Genomic DNA, 19,019 nt, shown 5'->3' on the forward strand with positions numbered 1-19,019 from the left:
AGTGTCAGGCTTTATTTTGGGGGGCTCTAAAATCACTGCAGATGTTGACTGCAGCCGTGAAATTAAAAGACGCTTGCTGCTTGGAAGAAAAACTATGACCAGCCTAGACAGAATGTTGAAAAAGCAGAGACTTTAGTTTGCTGACAAAAGTCCATCTAGTCAAAGCTATGGTTTTTCAAGTAGTCATGTATGGATGTGCAAGTTGGACCATAAAGAAGGCTGAGCACCAAATAATTGATGCTTTTGAACTGTGGTTCAACTCTAGAGAGTCCTCTAGAGTTACTTGGGCTGCAAGGAGATCCAACCAGTCCATCCTAAAGGAGATCAGTCCTGGGTGTTCATTGGAAGGGCTGATGTTGAAGCTGAAACTCCAATACTTTGGCCATCTGATGTGAAGAACTGACTCATTTGAAAAGACCCTGATGCTGGGAAAGATTGAGGGCAGGAGGAGAAGCGGGTAACAGAAGACAAGATGGTTGGGTGGCATCACTGACACAATGGCCTTGAGTTTGAGCAAGCTCAGGGAGACAGAGAAGGACAGAGAAGCCTGGCATGCTGCAGTCCATGGTGTTGCAAAGATTTGGACATGACTGAGCAACTGAACAACAATATACATGGATTAAAATTAATTCAAAAGACAAAGTCATAATGGGCATATATTTAAAAGTAGATTTTCAGGTGTTTTGGAAATCATGGAAGGAGACTGGGAGGCCCTGTTTCTGTCCTGCACTATTGTGCTAACTCACTCTGTGGGCAAATCACCTCCCTCTCCTGGCTCAGCTTTCTCATCTATAAAATGAGTCAGCGGCTGGACTAGAAGATCTTTAAAACCCCTTCTCAGCACCAACATTCTATAATTTGGGGCTTTTCAAAGTATCAGACCAGTAACCAAAGCTATGTTTGGCTTTGGGTTTACAAAAAAATATTTATAAGTACAAAAATTTAAGTCATATGGTGTTTGTTTCAAAGTCTTGTACTGGCCTCACCCACAAGCTTACCCTCTGAGGAAAGTGGACTCAAGCTAGCATTGCCAGAAATAACAAAATTGAATTAAATTAAATTTAAAAAGAACACATCCAGTTAAATTCGAATTTCAGATAAACAGTGAATAAAGGAATTCCCTGGTGGTCCAGTGGTTAAGACTCTGCGTTTCTACTGCTGGGGGCACGGGTTTGATCCCTAGTTGGGCAAATAAGAACCCACAAGCTGTGTGGCTGGGGCAAAACAAACAAACAAAAGCAAAAAATCACCTACAAATAATTTTTAGTATAAGTAAAGAACAAATATTTGTTGTTTATCTGACATTCAAACTTAACTGGCCCTCAGGGCACCTTTCCTCTTCAGTTATCATGTTCCAGTTATGTGACCAGTTACTCTGGAGACGGCAGATTGGGCAAGGACCTGGTGCTCTAATCCAAGGGCCCCCAGATAGGGGGAAACCAGCAGGTTATGAGGAAGCTGCTTCTAAGAACTGTGCCCAGGAAGGGCTCTTTAATTCAGAGAGTGGTGTCTCACCAGCCAATCTGATTCTCTGTCTTTCAGCATTGTAAATGCGAGCCCTGCTTCAAAGGGCTGGTAAGCATTCATGAAAATGTGGGGTGAGGGGACCCAGTTCAGAAGGGAAACTGACTCAGGAATGCTGGGGTCTGTTTAGGAGTCAGTGTTCTCATAAAGTAGACCGGCAATTCCTCTGGTGCAGAAGCTGTGCCTCATTCACTCTCGAGTGTCCAGTATGGGCTGAATGAATGTGCCAACAGCATGCAGCCCTGCCCTCTTGCCACGTATCATCGTTTCAGACAGATTTGGAGCAAGGCTAGGAGGATGAATGTACAGAGGTGGGGGAGAGAGATGATTTAGTGTGATTACTAGCCATTTATTCTCATCCAGGCTCTCTGCCAAGTGCTCTATGTGCATCTTCTCATTTAAGCCTCCCAGTGGCCCTGTGAAATGGTTAGGACCCTCATGTTACAGATGAGAAAAACTCAGAGAGGTTGAGTAACTGGCTTGAGGCCACAAAGCTACCTACAGGGGGTCAAGATTAGAACCCAAGTCTGTTTGGCTCCAGAGCCAGTGTTTTCTCCACGGACTCTGCCGTCCATGTGTTAGACGGGAGAATATGGGTGAAATGGTGCTCTGAAGGTTGTAAACTAACTGTGAAGCCCATATTGTCTGCTCTAACCTCAGCTCTTGCTGTGTTTTCAGGAAATTAGTTACTTCCAGTTTCCGGGAGAGCTCTTGATGAGGATGTTGAAGATGCTGATCCTTCCACTGGTAGTTTCCAGGTGAGGGGCAGGTGTTCGGCTGGGAGGGCTGGGGTGGGGTTTCCGGGAGAGGCTTCTGTACAGATTCTGTCTGGGCCCTGCTCCTGCGGTGGGTGTCTGGACTGCAGGCTCTGGATGGCATGATTGTAGGGTCCTTATGGGAAGTAGGCTGTGGCACGGGCTGCTGGAGTCTGGCTCATTCAGTGGCACCCATTGTTTCAGTCCCTTTCAGTGGACACTTTATTGACTTGAGCAAGTGATTTGGAGTCCTAGAAATTGACCTGACTCCAGGGTAGCTCAGGGTCAGGGAGTTAAGGCCCTGTTCCCAAGGAGAGGCTCTAGGTGGTGAATGCAGCGAGGCATGGGGAAAAGGTGACCTTGGAGACGACCACAAGATGATATCCTGGCTCAGCTGTGGGCTGTACTGGCTGTAGAAACTCGGGCAGGTTGTCAGACTCCTCTGAGCCTCAGTTTCCTCATCTGTAAAATAAGAATAAAAACACCTACTCCAAAAAGTTGCTGTGAGGACTATTGGAGGCTGTCTATTTGCTAAACATTCAAGGACTGAGCACAGGCTTTGAGGGAAGACAGGTGGGAGATGAAGCTGGAGGATGGGTTCTTGATCACAAAAGACCTTGAATGCCAGGTTAAAGCATTCAGTCTTTACCCATTAGGGTGAGGGCCAGTGCAAATCCTTGGAGGTCACCTGGTGTCTACCACAGATGTGCTGGTGAATTTGACCAATGCCCTGGTCCTCTCTAGGTCTTGGAATTTTCAGCTGTATAATGAGTTGGTGGCTCCAGATGTTGTCCAAGAACCCTTTAGTCTGAGACCATGGGTTTAGAACCCTCACCTCCTAGGACTTGTGTGCACCTGGATTCAGGTGGTGCCTGGATGTAGGGGGCTCTATCCCCTTGGCCAGGATCATTAGCCTTCTCAGCCTCCTTATTGCTAAGGAGGGAGCCAGCTCCTCTTCCTTGCCCCTCTAGGGTGACAGAGATAATGGTCCCCCATTATCTAAAAGGCCAGCTAATGGTGTTTTCTGCTGCCTGTAGGAGCCTTGCCAAGCTCAGTTCAGCTTCATGCAGGCAGCATTTGGGTCTCTCAGGACTCAACCTTCAAGGCTCTGCTAAAAGGCCACTTCCCTGCAGAAGCCCTCCCTGACTCCTCAAGCCTCTTCAGTGGTTGCCTCCTCTTCATGCATCTTTTGAGTCATTCGCTGAGTCAGGGAATCTGTCAAGGTCACCAGTAGCCTCCCTATTGCTACATCCAAAGGACACTCTGAGTTCTTGCTCTGCATGACCTGTTCACAACATTTCATACACTTGATATGGTTGGTCACTCTTTCCCTCTTAAAACACTCCTCCCTATGATGTTACTCCCTCTAGCTTTGTCTGCTCTCTGCCCCTTCATCCCAGTCTCATCCGCCTCTAATCAACCTCTGAATGTTGCAATTTCTCAGGCCTTTCCTCATCTGTCCTCATGGCTTTAACATACCACTAATAAGCCCAGCTTATAGCTCTCCCTCCCCGACCTCTCTTCTGAGAATTACTCAAACTACCTACCTGTCACTGTGTGTGTGTGTATGTGTGTGCTCGGTCATGTCCGACTCTTTGAGACCCCATGAACTGTAGCCCACCAGGTTCCTCGGTCCATGGAATTTCCCAGGCAAGAATACTGGAGTGGGTTGCCGTTTCCTGCTCCAGGGAATCTTCCTGACCCAGGGATCAGACCCATGTCTCCTGCATTTCCTGTATTGACAAGTGGACTCTTTGCCACTGCGCCACCTGGGACATTGCCACTTGATATTTCGTGAGGATTTCAATTTAGCATAATCAACATGACATTTTACCCTGTAAACCCATTCCTTTTCCTGTTTTCTGCTTGTCAGTAAGCAGCAACTCCACCTACCCAGTTATTGAAGCCTCTGTGTTTATTCTCTTCCCTACCCCAGCTCATCTGTCAGCAGCTCCAGTTGATTCTTCCCCACAACTAGAACCCATCATCATCCCCACCACAGGTGCAGACTCTGCTGTGACATCACTGGTCTCCAGGCTTGGGTTTTTGTTCCCCTCTCATCTGTTCTCCGAAGAAGGCAATGGCAACCCGCTCCGGTACTCTTGCTTGGAAACTCCCGTGGACGGAGGAGCCTGGTAGGCTGCAGTCCATGGGGTCGCTACGAGTCAGACACGACTGAGCGACTTCACTTTCACTTTCCACTTCCATGCATTGGAGAAGGAAATGGCAACCCACTCCAGTGTTCTTGCCTGGAGAATCCCAGGGATGGCGGAGCCTGGTAGGCTGCGGTCTGTGGGGTCGCATAGAGTTGGACACGACTGAAGTGACTCAGCAGTAGCATCTGTTCTCCACCTGGTGTCCAGAACGGTCTCATGAAAAGCCCATCTGGCCATGCCATTCATTCACCTAAAACCCTTCAATGGCTCCCATGGCATTTAGTATAAACTTCAGACCTTTAACCTAACTAGGAGGCCGTTCAGGGTTCTCCCAGCCTGTGCTCCACCTCATCTCGTGCCTCACTCACTCCAGCATCCTGGCCTCTTAGCTCTGTAAGCAAACCAAACCCTCCACATCTCAGGGTCCTACACATCTCAAGACCTTCCTTCTGCCTGGAGCCTGCTTCCCCAGCACTTTCCATGTCTTCACCTCCTTAGAAAGGCCCTCCCCACCCGTCGCCCTTCACTACCACTTGTACTCTCCCCCATCATGCCCTCTCCCTTTTCTTGCTTAGCACTTACTATGTATTATTATTCTATATGTATTTCATTAACTTGTTTGTCTTCCACTGGACTATACTTTCTGTGAAGACAGAGGCAATATTCTGTTGAGGTTCCACCCAGGAACTTGTCAAATGCCTGGCACGCTGTAAGTGCTTATGAATACTGGCTGAGTGGATTAATGAGTTCAACAATTGCGCTTTCTGGCATGTGGCCCTGTACTGAGTGCTGCAGATGCAGAGATGAATGAGGGTCTGTTCACTCTCTGCTCACAGGCTGTGAGGGAGACCGATGAGGAAATGGACTATTACACAACAGCCAAATAAACACGCAGCCGGAGGAACACAGGACTCTGCTTTTTTGCTGCCTTTTCCCCAGTTGTATAGCAATGGGGCATCTTCATCATCCTTTGCTGTTGACCTTACTCACTGCCAGGGTGTGGCCTCTTACTCATGACAGAAACACTCCAAATGAAGTGGCCCTTGCATGGACCCTGGAGTCAGGCAGACCTGCCTGGGTTCACATCCTGGCTCTGCCATTTCCTAGCTGTGTGACTTTGGGCAAGTTATTTAACTTAAAATAAAACAAAACCCTGAAGTCAGAGTCAAAGGCCTGGGTCCTAGGCCAGCTTCTGCCACAAAACGCCATGTGATCTTGGGGCAGGCAAGTTTACCTGGGCCTCAGTTTACCCAGGCTACCCAGTGATTTTAGGCCCATCCAGCTCTCTGAGTCCTGGCTCTCAAAGGCCTGGTCTCACGCACAAGCGCTTTCTCTTGGCTGAAAGTGGAATGTGGTATAAACTTCAGAAAAGCCAGTGCGTGTTTATGTTTCATGTGTTTATATTATATAGTTTGGGCTGGTGCAGAGCAACTATGTCACTGAAAAATGAAAGTGCTTTAAAACTTTCCTATTAAGGGAGAATTAAACCTTCTTGGGAGAAAACGACACGTTTCTGAGCCCCTAACTGCTCCATCCCTGAGCCTGACTTCCTTTAGCTTCAGCTGGTCTGTAATCCATCTGTCCATCCACTACCCATGGTTCCCTGAGCTCTTGCTCTTGGCCAGCCCAGGGCCAGGTATTTCTGTCCTCAAGGAGCAGCCACTCTGGTTTGGGGCTTGTCACTCAGGACAGAGTAAAATCACCAAAGCTGCTTTGAAAACTCAACTGTCAGGTCTCATTCCCAGCTTGCTGAACCAGAACTGCCAAAGGGCCCAAACGGGTTTGTTTTAAAAGTTCCACAAGTGTTCTAATGGTTTGAAAAGAAACCCAGATGACTTGGGATCAGAACTTCTGGCTGAATAGCTAAAGAGCCTGGCTTGAGGGCTGTTGCTCTTCAGTTCCCGGGCCTCCAAGTTGTACCCTCAGGAGACAGAGGCTTCCTGCCATGTAAATTGCTCCAGGGCAGTGCAAGGATACACATCAAGGCACATTTGCTTCAATTCCAGTAATCTGCAAGTTGGGGTCCCAAAGCCTGGCACCCATTCCCCTCTCCCTGGAGAATCTGCCTCCCTTCCCTACACCAAGCCCCTGGCATCAGGCTGGTCCCCTTGTTAATTTCTAAGCATGCCACATACCACCTCTGCTCAGGCTGCTCCCCTCCCACGAATGCCCTCTTCACCTCTTAATTAAGCCCCCCTCTATGTACACAAGGGCATGGATCACTAGGGGTCACCTTAGGGTGTGTCCACCTGTTTTTTGTCTCCATACCTTCCTTCTCCTACCCCTTCAAGACCAACCAGAAATCCTACCCTCCTTGTCTTTAAAAGTCATCTCCACTCACGCCCTGTTCCTAGAGTGGGGTTGGGTGGAAGTGCTGCCCAGCTTCTGGTCCTAGTGGCTCATCAAGGAATTTCTTCTGAACATGGACAACCTCCTTACCATAAAAAGGATCCTGAAGAATATGAATTCATCTCTCTCTCAGGGACATCACAGGGTCTGGTACATCGTATGTGCCTAAGAAATGCTTTTTAAATGAACAAAGATCAGTGGAAAGAAGTTGAGGCAGAATTCAGGCAAGGTTTATGAACAACATTTGAACTGACCCTTGGACAATGATTCGGAGTTATCTTTTTAAAATGGTTTGCACTTTTAAAAGTTACATAAGCAAATTACAAACACTGTGGATAACAACAAAAAATCCTATCATTCCACATCCCTAATTCTGCCCCTATTCTTTTTCCTGAAAACATTTGTTCTTGTCTTTCTTAGTAGTGAAATCACTAGGCCCAGGGTGTGGTCCTTGGCTTACTGATTCAGAAACTCAACCTCATCTGAGCCCCTGAATTGGTCATGCCTGTCCTCTGATACCTGCAAGAAGCAACCAAATAAACCAAATGTCAATTTGTTCATCCACAGAGATAAATAAAATTGCCAAGGAGGACAAATGCACACAGCCTCTGGCCAGAGCTTTTCTCCCTATTGGCTCATCACTTGGGGACCTCAGTGGTTAAATCTGTTTGCTGGCAGGACAATTATTTAACGGTATAATAACCAGTATGAGTCTAGGTTTGCCATTTTTAGTCTTCAGGGCCCAGGTGGTGGAGTTCCATCCTACATGCATTTAAATACAGTGAATTCAATCACATGTGGTATGAAAAAGAGAGAAAACAATTTAAAGGAGACAAATGGCTTCCCCCATTCAAAGAGCTATGTCCTGGGTGCCTGTACCGTGGGGGAGCTGGGTCCCCACTCTAAGCCAGTCTCAGTTCCCACATGTCTTGCAGAGGGAGCATCTCCCCACATGGCTGCGGTGATTCTAGGCCATGAAGAGAGGATTGCATGGTTTCTTTTTCACAGCTGGTGATCACCTGAAGAAATAGCAACCCAAAACTCGGAGGAAAACTGTCCTGAATGAAAGTATATACCTCCTGAACTTTATGAACAATTTAAGGGATCTTCAAGGGCAAATCTAATTATGATTGGTTTTTACTTTATGTACTGACTTGAGGACTGAATATACACAAGCAGGAAGCCCATTTCCTTCCTTTTGAGACCTGCACCCATTGGCCAAGATCAGCTTATAAGTATTCATAGGTAATCTGATCTTGCCACTAGCCCTGTTGCCCTGGTTCCTTCCACAGAGTGTCTCTGTTGAGCACGGTCCTGCATGGATTGGTTCAAGCCTAAACATGGCCCTTTGCAGATACATGTACCTGCTCAAGCCACAGGGATGCTCAGTTCTGGCTCCCAGGTCATATGAAAGAGCTCAGTCATGGTTCTTCAAAACAACCTCAGTCATGCTCTGAGATTAGCTCACTGTGGTTGAGCCCTGAGTCCATTCTCCCCCATGGTGAGTTAGCCCTGGAGGTCTTTAGTGCTGACAGACCTTGGTCGTGGGTGCCCTAGTAAACCCTGATTCCAACTTCAAAGTGCAAGAAGCAGGGGTTGGGGTCTTCGTCTCTTTTTTCTCGGAAGGCCCCTGAGCCTCTCATGCAAATTAGTGCCCCTTTCCATAACTCGGCAGATCTTAAAGTCTCAAGGAGGGGCACTTCCATCAAACTGCAAGTCTCTCTCTGCCCCTGCACAATGTGTGCCTTCTTGCCTTACAATTGCCACTTGAAAAATTCTAAAAATGACAACTGCAAGGAACACAGAAGCCTCAGACAAAATTTAGAAAGCTCTGCCTCATGTTACACTGGCATAGGAACTAGCAGTCTGATGGTTAGGACCTGCCATGGCATTGTCCTTGGACAGTGCTAAGGACCTTACCACTCTCTGCTGTCTTCTCTGTGCTCCACGGCTGACTGATCCCATGCTAATTACACCTTCTTTCATTAGAAAAGTCAAGCCTTTGGAGCCTTCCTTTCCCATTTTCTCCCTGTAATATCACTTGTTGCTACCCTGATCCCTTTCGCTTTACATTTATTATTTAACCCAGTTTACATTTATGGTTTAACCCAAAGAATATTGGCAACTTTCTGTTCCTTTATGCTCTTGGAAGATACCTCACTGCTGTGCTGTGCTTAGTCGCTCCATCATGTTGGACTCTTTGCGACCCCATGGACTATAGCCCGCCAGGCTCCTCTGTCCATGGGGATTCTCCAGGCAAGAATACTGGAGTGGGTTGCCATGCCCTCCTTCAGGGGATCTTCCCAACCCAGGGATCAAACCCGGTTCTCCTGTATTACAGGCAGATTCTTCACTGCCTGAGCCATGAAGGAAGCCCTCAGATTTACCCCAGCATCTGTTATTTACCACACTCTTCACTTTGACCATAAAATAGACACAATGCTATCTGCAAACTTATAAAGACGTTCCTAGCAGGTGCTATGGGGAAGGGGGTGGGGACCATTTTGGCCCCAATGAGGTTGGACATTGCTTCTAATGTTGGGAGGTCATCTAAGCCTTGTTTTCACACATCTCCAGACAAGAGTGATGCAAGGAACCTGGGGTGGGTCAAATCAGCATCTGGATCCAGCTAAGGACTCCAAATCTCCACTTGTTTTTTTTGCCAAACTCTCCTCTCCCCTCATTCTTCAACGTCTTAAACCAGGCATCATTCAAGGAAAACTGAATCCATATGTTTGTGACTCATTGATGCTGAACATGGCAGAATGTTTTATTAGCTCCACATCGTAGCAGAGAAATCCACGGGTGTGTGGGTTAATATGTAAATGTGTGCTGTAGGGCTTTACACACGTGTATTGTGTGAGTGTATGTGTGTACATGTATATGTATTGCTTTTCTATTGTAAGAATTTTAGACTGATTTTTCTCAGAATGAGGAAGTCTTGTTTGGCCAAAGAAACTCAACCCTCCCTTCTCCCCCTTCCTGAGGAACTCTAGTTTGGCAGACAACTACCAAACACCCACGTTCTAACTTACTGGAGATGGTCCTGGGCCAAGCCGCCACTGAAATCTGGCTTGAGAGCCAGTCTACAGGGGGCAGCTGCCCGGGGCGTCCCAGGGTAGACAGTCAGTGGGAAGGAGGCAGGAGGAATGGGCAGCCTGCACTTCTGAACTCTGCCCCACAAGCCACGGGGCAACTGTTCTTAGCAGAGCTCTGTTGACCTCTCTGATGGGAGCCCTGGGATCACTCTTTGGCCCTCTTGCCCAGTCAGCTGATCACCTTACTCATCAGGAGGGGAAACAAAGCCCAGCTGTGGGGCTATAGGTGGGGTCAGACCATCAGCTTGGTGACTCCAAAAAACTTTCAGATTTTTATCACCCATCACAGACTCCCAGGCTCTTTTCCCCTTCCAGTTAGAGAATTCCTACTTATCCTTCAAGGATCTTCTCAGCAGCCACCTCCTATGGGAACACTAGCTTGATTCCCAGGCTGGGCTAGACCTCTGCTCTGATCTCTCTCAACCCAACCATGCCCCAGGCCTTTGTGATGTCCATCCTCCAGGTCTCTCCACCCACCTGAGGACCACAAACCCTCCTCCTTCCTTTTTAGGAGCCCACAGCATGCAGAGCAAGTGTTCAACATGGGGCATTCTGGGGACATATGTGAGTCTAGGGAGGTGGGTGAGGTCTTGAAAAAGCTCCTGCTACTCTCCTCTGTGGACAACCACTGTATGGGGAGGGAAGTTCAAGAGCCTGGGGCAGGTGGGCCCAGCTGGACTAGACACTACCTGCCCCTCTGATAGAAGGAGGGGAGGCTCGGGACCTGTGTTCCCATATCCTTCGGGTGGGTGCTTTCTCTCCCTCTAAACATGGCATGGGGCCCTGGTCATAACCAGTTATGATGGATATCCCAGGAAAGCCGTTCCTAATGGTGGAAGTGACTACCTGAGACCATAAGGCCGAGTCATGGTCACCTGTGGGAACACTGGCTTCCTCCACCTGATATTTTTTGCTTCGCGGAAAATAAAGGGGTAGGGGACTGGAAACTGGATGGATCCTTACTGCTCTTGGGAATGCAGCCTTCCCAGTGCAAAGTGGTTGAGGCTGACATATGGTCAGACATGGGCTCTCGAGGGCTGCAGCTGAGGCTCCTCCCAGCTTTGGCTTTTGACTGAGTTCAAGCTTGTTATTTGCAAGTTCCCAATCCATCCCCTTCTCGTGGCCAGGGGCCTGGGCAGGGGGACCTGCAGAAGGCAGGTGGGGACACAGCAGCACCCCCAGACCCATGCCTGTCTCCTGGCCACCGCTACTCCCCCTTCTCTCATCCCACCTCCCACACTCTGAGCCCTGAACTTAGTCCCCACCTTCCCACTCACCCTGGTCCCATGGAATCTACAGTGGAACCAAAGAGGTTTTGTCTGCGTGGCTCCAGGGGGGCAGGGCTGGGCTCAGTGTAGAAATTCTCTTCCCTGGAGGCAGACGTCATACTAATAAGTATAACTAGCCCACAGTGGAGCTAGTGAGTTCTCTGTCCTCTGAGGTATGCAAACAAAGATGGTAGAGTAATTCCCACCCTTGGGAAGGGGGTGCTGGAGCCAGAAGACCTAGACCTTAGCCAAGTGGGAGCCTAGGCATCCTGCCTTAGATCTCAGAAGAAGTTTGGCTTGAGGGTGGGGCTGTGGCCAGGACAGCTGGGAAGTGTAATTCGGTGCTAACGTGGCACTTGCTGTCAGCTGCCGGGCCTATGGTCTGCTCAGGAGAAGGAAAAAGACCTGAGTACTTGGTAGGGCTGACGGGACTCCCACGGACCCCTGGATGGCTCCATCTTTTGCCTGTTGGGTGAACTGCCTGCAGCTGCACCCAGGGGCAAGCTTAGTAGAGCTTCCCTGACTAGGTCAGCCGAGGCCAGAGCCCAAGGACTTGGCTCCTTCCTGTCTTTAACTTCCCAGTGCAGGATGTTGTGGAAGTTGTCATGCTGGTAAACCAAATCTACTTACTAGTTCAAATCTACTTACTTACTATGTGATTTGAGCAAGTTGCTTGCACACCTCCAGTGACTAGGAGCTCACTACTTCTCAAGGAGGTCCTTCCAGGGCAGGACAGCTGTCTCTAGAAAGTTATTCCTGGGGTTGAGCTGAGCGCTGCTTCCCCATGACTTTTCCCATGGATCCCAGTGTTTCCAGGGTCTGCTCTGCTATGCTCCACAGCCCCCGCCCTCCAGGCTGGTGTTACTGTCCCCCACCACTTACCCCAGCTGCCTTCTCTGGGGCACACACCTCCCTCCTTTGTCCCTTTGGGTCTCAATGTCAAGGGCAGGTCTGTAGCCTCTTCAGCAAGCCCTCCAGGCTTCTAGCTACACAGGCTGCCCTTCGGCAGCCTCATTCCCCATTGACTCACCAAGCTGGCAGCATACAAATTCCCCAAATCCCCCTTCCGCGTGCTGCTGCTGGGGCTCAGCCCTCCTCCGCCCCAGTGTTTGTGCTCTCTGGGGTGTTGGAGCCAAGTATGGCTCTGCATGTGTCCATGTTCATCTTTATCATGTCAGTCTAAACTAGCCTGAGTTCTGCTTAGTTCCAACTCCCTCATCCAGCACCTTGGCTGTTCCTCCCAGCTTCCCATCCTCCTCAAATCTGATCCACATGCTGTCAGCGCCCTTGGCCAAGTCATTGATAAAAACAACCGGGAAGGAGAGGGCTAAAGGGAGAGCTCCAAAGCACAGCTCCAGAGTTCCTCCCGGGTTCTCAGTACTCAGAAGAAGGCTCTGCCTGCAATAATCATTCTCACAGTTCTCAGGAGACCCTGTGCCAACTACCTCAATGTCACATGGACACACAGTGCCAGGGGCACTTTGCTAACCTGGCAAGGGAAACGAGGCTGGTCCTGGTGACTTGTTCTCCAGAACTCACAGCGGGTGCTCATGGTCATCAGAAGTCACCCCCTATCACAATCTTGTCTAGAATTTCACCCTGGCTTAACGCACACACCCACACCAGCAAACCTGCACCCAAGCCAAGCCAGGCCCTGAGCTCTCAGGACCTAGAACTGAGCCAGATTCTACCCTTCCCTAGAGGGGCTCACGGTCTGCTCTGGCAGGTGGCCATGGAACATTTGATGACAGCACAGAGGTATGCTAGTAACTGGAATGTGCTGACTACTTGCTATGTACCAGTCACTATTCTAAACCTAGACTAACCCTCACAGTAAACTGTCACTGCCCTCATTGTGGAAAAGGACATGGCAGCCCACTTCAGTATTGTTGCCTGGAAAATTTCATGGACAAAAGAGCCTGGTGGGCTACAGTCCATGGGGTCACGGAGTCAGACATGACTGAGGGACTGAGCACGTCCCTATTTTATCGTCCAGTGGGAACTGAGGCACACAGAGGCTCAGGAACTTGCCTGAGCCTCCCACACAGTGAGGGCTGTGTGCAGGCAACCAGGAGCTGCCTGGCCTGGTTTGGCAGGCTCAGGAGGCCCTCAGAAGGAGGAGGTACTGAGTGGAGACTGGAAAAATGGGTAACAGCAGGAGAGAACTGGAAAAAAAGCAGGGAGGGCAGGGGCAAGGCAGCAGCATCCCCTCACTGTTCACTGCGCCACTCAGCGTGTGTTCCTGCCAGCGTGCCCAGGGCCAGAACTGGCTGGTCCCTGGGGATTCAGAAGTGAGCGTGCCAGCAGAGTGCCCTGGAACAAACTGGGAAGTACAGGGTGCCCTGGGGAAGTGAATGAGATGGCCATAATCAGGGAAGGCTTTCCAGAGCATGTGAGGTCTGAGCTGGAAACTGGTTGGGTTGGAGAGATGTAAGTGGGGTGGGGTAGGGGGTACCAGGCTTAAGGAACAACCAGCGCAAAGGTGGTTCAAGGAGCAGCAGTGAGAATGGGGTGGCTGGAGAGGTACCAGTGAGGAGAAGAGTGGTTCTAAGGCCTTGAAGGAGTGTGGGCAGTTCCTAAGGGCCAGAGGGGGCCACCATGCACTTCTAACAGGGCGGGGCCCCCAGCAGTCTGAGCAGTCTGTCCGCCCTCCACAGTGAAGTGTGCAGGGAGCAGTGGGTACCTCTGCTGGTTATATAGGGTCACGATACTCAACTCAGGGGTGTGCATGAGAACAGATGAGGGTCAGCAGCAGCCTTTTTCTCCCTCCTGGAGGAGGCTGGCAACAGCACCTCCCTTTCCCTACTCCTGCAAGTGGAGCAATTACCAGATTACCAGATTGCAATAGGCTGGGCCCAGGGGCCAGTCAGCCCCCCAATCACATCAATCTCTTGACACACAATCCCAGGCCCAGCACGGTGGCCAGATGGCTTAGGAGGGAGTTCCAGACTTTGGGCTTCCTGAAGCTCTTCCCAGGGCCCTTGAGGATGTGGGGGGTTCCCAGGAGCACCCCCACTCTGGGAGTTGGGAAGGCAAATTTACCTAGTCTTCCCTCACTATAAATTACAGAGTCAGAAGGAACATTCGAAGTCAACCTCATGGAATCTCCCACTAAGTCTGGAAGCCTTGATACAGCATTCTAAAGGTGGCCACCCAGGACCTCCAATGATGCGGAGCTCACTCCCACAAATCTGAGGGCAGTGGCCACGGGGCAGGTCTCTGAGACCGGAGAGCTCTGAGAGCTGAACTAAAGAGGGATTACATGGACTGAATCACACTAAAATTGTGATTAGCCGAATCTGGAAGGCCTTTTACTTCCATAGGAGTTAAACCAGATCTGTACCATGGGGAGTCACTGTGGGAGAAGGGAAACCCCACAGGGTTGAACTCCAAGCCCCTGTCCCAATTTTAACTCTACAGCTGACCAGCTGGGCAGTTTGGTCAATCATTTCCACCCCCTTATTTTTCTTATCTGTAACTTAAACTGTGCAGCCCAATAAGGCAGTCCCTAGTCATAAGTGACTGCTGAACCTTTGAAATGTGGCTAAGTGCAACAGAAAAACAGAACTTCTTGTTTTTAATTGATTTAAATTAAAAATTTAAGACCAGAAGTAGTTTTTCTAAGCTTTTTCTATTGGTTACACATTGAAATGATAATATTTTGGATATACTGGATTAAAATATTAAAGTTAATTCCACCAAAAATGAACATCACCTGTTTCTTTTGACTTTTTTTTTTTTGCTGTGACTACTAAAAAATTTAACATTACAGAGTAGTTCACCTTATCATCCCATCAGGCAACACTGACACAGGAGATTAAGGATCCAGTGAAGTAGATGTTCAGGTGTTTGGGGACAGTTAAGGTCCAGACAAATTTTGGTCTATGTGGCTGCTGGTACTTGAGGTTGTGTTTTTCATCACGCAAGCAAGACGTGCTCATTCTAGAAATAATAGAGAATGTGGAAAAACAATAAAAACAGAACAGAAATTGCCCATAATCCCAGCACCCAAAGACAGCTACTGGTAAATTTTCTCATTTTTTCCCCTGTGCATGACCACGTGACCTAACACTCTGTGCAGACCACTCGACCCCAGCCTGTAGGTTCTCAGAAAGGCCACTTTAATGGCTTGGCCTCAAAATCTACACCTCAAGGAGCCCCCTCCAGCTGAACGGCAGGACCTTGCACTTCCTTTTCTGTGACTGTGAGTTCCAGGAGTGGCCGCTGCCTCCTGTGAAATCCAGGCCTCCTGCACTCAGCTCCTGTTCTGCTCGGCCTCTGCCGTCGCTTGTGGTCACCCCAGTACTGCTGGCACCAGCCTGGGGAGGGGAGGCGAGGGTCGGCTCTGTCGTGTTGTCAGCAGCTCACAGCTGCTCCCGCTTCTCTTCAGCCAGGAGGGAAAGCTTTTCCATTCTAGGGGCTGGGAGCGCGACTCCTGAGCGGAATCACCTGGGTCCCGGGTGAAGGAATTCTTTCCATTTGATCCATTAGCCCTCTCCTCTCCAGAGCCCCCGTGTCAGGGGTCCCCTCTGGCTGTATCTAGAACTGGCACTCCCTTTCTTACCACATCTCATCTGTTCCTGAGAGGGCACTAACCCCGTGTGAGACTTCTTCCTCGGGGTGACCTACTAAGGGACCCTTGCTTCTTTCTGGGATCGGATTTTCACCTACACCCCTCTCCTGCACAATCCCTCAAGCATATCTATGTTTATCTGGACTACAGAAGCTCCAGGGCACCCTGTAGAGAGCTAAAGTATCTCATACTTTGCTTTCCCCACTTGACATTAAATAGGAACACATTTCCAATGAAACCATCACTTCTAATGGCTTCATAGAACCCTATTGCATGAATAGGTTGTAACTTTTAATCTAACCTGCCTCAGTGATTTAAGATGGCCCCATGTTTTTGCTCTTACAAATACTACTTCCCTATATACTTTGTTTACTTTCATATTCTCAGGCCTAAGGAATGTTTAGCTTTCCCTTTTCAGACTTCCAGCCAATCCTACTAGATCTGTTGTTAAACCCTACCCTCCTCTGTGTTCTCCTTGGGCTGGCACTCAAGGCTACTCCCACCTCTGAGCTTAGTCCATCTCTTCTGTCCCGATGTCACCCAACCTAAAATATGACCTGAGCTCTGACCACATTAAGCACCGCAGTGTCCCCGCACTTTCCAGCCTCTCGGCCTCCCTGTTGGCTTCTGGTGTCCCACTGCCTGGCACCTCTGCCCCCATCTCCAAACCTTCTTCATCTTCCAGTGCCCTCTCCTCCAGGTAGCCCTTCCTTATTTCTCCTAGCTGGAAGTGATCCCTCCCTCCTCCGAATGAAGACAGCATGTCCTTGTCCCCTCCTTTGTGGTAACATCATGATGCAAACATCATGTCCTTGAGTCCACTTCTGTCTCAAGTGTCCAGGTCTGTCTTGTTCCCCACCCGCCTGCCAGAGCAAGAGCTGCTTGAGGGACGGATTCTGATTTCTTTCTGTGGGCACAGGGCATGGCACAGAGTGGACAGGCACTGCTGCTGCTGCTGCTGCTAAGTTGCTTCAGTCGTGTCCGACTCCGTGCGACCCCGTAGACGGCAGCCCACCAGGCTCCCCCGTCCCTGGGATTCTCCAGGCAAGAACACTGGAGTGGGTTGCCATTTCCTTCTCCAATGCATGAAAGTGAAAAGTGAAAGTGAAGTCAGTTGTGTCCGACTCTTAGCGACCCCATGGACTGCAGCCCACCAGGCTCCTCCATCCATGGGATTTTCCCGGCAAGAGTACTGGAGTGGGTTGCCATTGCCTTCTCCAAGGACATGCACTAAAGGACTAAATAACTACATGGGTGAAAGAGGACAGGCCTGGAGCTAGGGACTGAGTTCTGGTCCAGCCAGCCACTAGTGTCCTGGCTCAGGGCCAGGGCCTCTCTGTGGCCTGCAGTAGTTGGACTTGGCTCTGGAGGAGTCTGTTACGGTCAGAGGCCCATTGGCCCTGGGCTGATGTGCTGGCCCTTGTCTGGGGATAATCTCTCTCATGGATAATGTTGCAGGGCAGCCCCTCATTTCTCCATTCAATCTCATTACCAGCCCTTCAGGATTTACATTTAAGACCCACCCTAAGCCCATCACTAACATATGGTATCATGGCAGACAGACATGAATGGAGATTGCAAATATGGCCTCATTCATTCATTCACTCCTTCACTCAGTGGACTATACTCTAGCAGTTCTGGAGTGTGGGTTCTGGCTCCACGGGCCCAGCATTGAATCAGACCCAGGCTCAGCCCTGGAGGTGCTTTCAGTAAATAGTCAACAGTTTAGTGAGGTGGGACTGGGACAGCACAGGGATAGTGGGATCCCAGCAAAGGGGTCTTACTCCTGTCTGATGGTCAGGGAAGGCTTCCTGGAGGAGGAGACCTTTAAACTGTGTCTTAAAAGAGGAGTGGGCCTTTGCTACAGCAAAGAGCAGGGTGCTCATAGGCAGTGGTTACAGCCTGGGGTTGGGGAGAGGCTTTCTGTGCTCAGCTCTGATGCCTGCTGCAGTCTAATGATAAGAGGAGGTGGATGGGAAGGGATTATCTGCTCTTGTTTACATGATTAAAACCAGACAAATACTTCCTTTATCTGAAAGAATGAAAGGGCTTTGGGGAAAAATCCTTTCGGCAGCAAAGCAAAGTGCAAGCATCTCCTTAACTGACCTCACCTGCTCCCCCCACACCCTCAACCCCCTCACCCACACCCCCAACCTCCCCCATCCCCCTCCCCCCCCCCCCCAACAGCCACGAGAAGAATAGCTCCAGGGTTGACCTGCTCTGGTGGGTGGCAGGCAGAGGTGGGGAGGAGTCAAGAGGAATGAGACCCACAAGAGCCTTCTCACAACCTCCCACGTGGAGAATCTGGACCAGGGCACTAACCCAAGCCGGCCACAGGGTGCCACCTCTCAGGGAAAATCTAACCATGCTCCATTTTACAGATGCAGCTCCTGACGTCCAAAGATGGACACCTGGGTCACAGAGCCAGATCGCCAACTCCCAGCCCAGGGCTCTAACTCACTCCCTCATTCAGTTTCAGTCATGAGTTCATTCAAAAGCCTGCATTAACCACCTGCCTGGGGCAGCACCGAAAACTCATGCTGGGCACTAAGGACACACAGGGAAGTCAGACCTGCCCCTCTGCTCACATGTCCTCAGTCTGATGAGGGAGACAGACAGTGACAACCAGGGTCGTGAGAGGGCAGCCCAGGGCTTGTGGGGACTCTCCCCGATGGGGCCCTAACTCTGGGGGAGAGGCAGGTAGTCCAAAGAGACTTCACTCAAGAGGCGGCACTGAGCTTGGTCTCATCTGCTGGGTAGGAGCTGGGCAACTGAACGGAGCTGCTGCTGCTGCTGCTGCTAAGTCGCTCCAGTCGTGTTCGACTCTGTGCGACCCCATAGACGGCAGCCCACCAGGCTCCGCTGTCCCTGGGATTCTCCAGGCAAGAACATTGAAGTGGGTTGCCATTTCCTTCTCCAATGCATGAAAGAGGAAAGTGATAGTGAAGTCGCTCAGTCGTGTCCGACTCTTAGCGACCCCATGGACTGCAGCCTACCAGGCTCCTCCACCCATGGATTTTCCCGGCAAGAGTGCCGGAGTGGGGTGGCATTGCCTTCTCCAGAACGGAGCTGCTAAGATGACAGAAAACAAAAGAAAGAGCATGTGGAAAAGTCTAGAAGTGTGAATGGGCTTGACTGATGACACTGGGCAAGGGGACAAGAGCAGAGGGAGGCTCGATGGAGCCAGGGGATTAGGAGTGGGAGGATCCCTGTGCCTGCTCATTCCCAGGAGCTCTGCGAGGGTGCCGGGCAGAGCAAGGAGGGGGTGAGAGTGGGTGCGCCTGAGTGCTTGGCCT

At 50.0% G+C, this 19,019-nt stretch overlaps 1 protein-coding gene across 1 annotated transcript in view; it reads left to right on the top strand.

Moving 5' to 3' along the window:
- Window positions 1–19,019, top strand: part of SLC1A7 (solute carrier family 1 member 7) — a 50,753-nt gene that overhangs the window by 6,089 nt on the left and 25,645 nt on the right. The window contains exon 2 of the mRNA XM_052637359.1: window positions 2,203–2,282. Coding sequence (XP_052493319.1) covers window positions 2,203–2,282 — 80 coding nt within the window. The remainder of the gene's footprint in view (window positions 1–2,202; window positions 2,283–19,019) is intronic.

This window comes from Budorcas taxicolor, chromosome 3 (assembly GCF_023091745.1).
Source record: "Budorcas taxicolor isolate Tak-1 chromosome 3, Takin1.1, whole genome shotgun sequence".
Taxonomy (NCBI): domain Eukaryota; kingdom Metazoa; phylum Chordata; class Mammalia; order Artiodactyla; family Bovidae; genus Budorcas; species Budorcas taxicolor.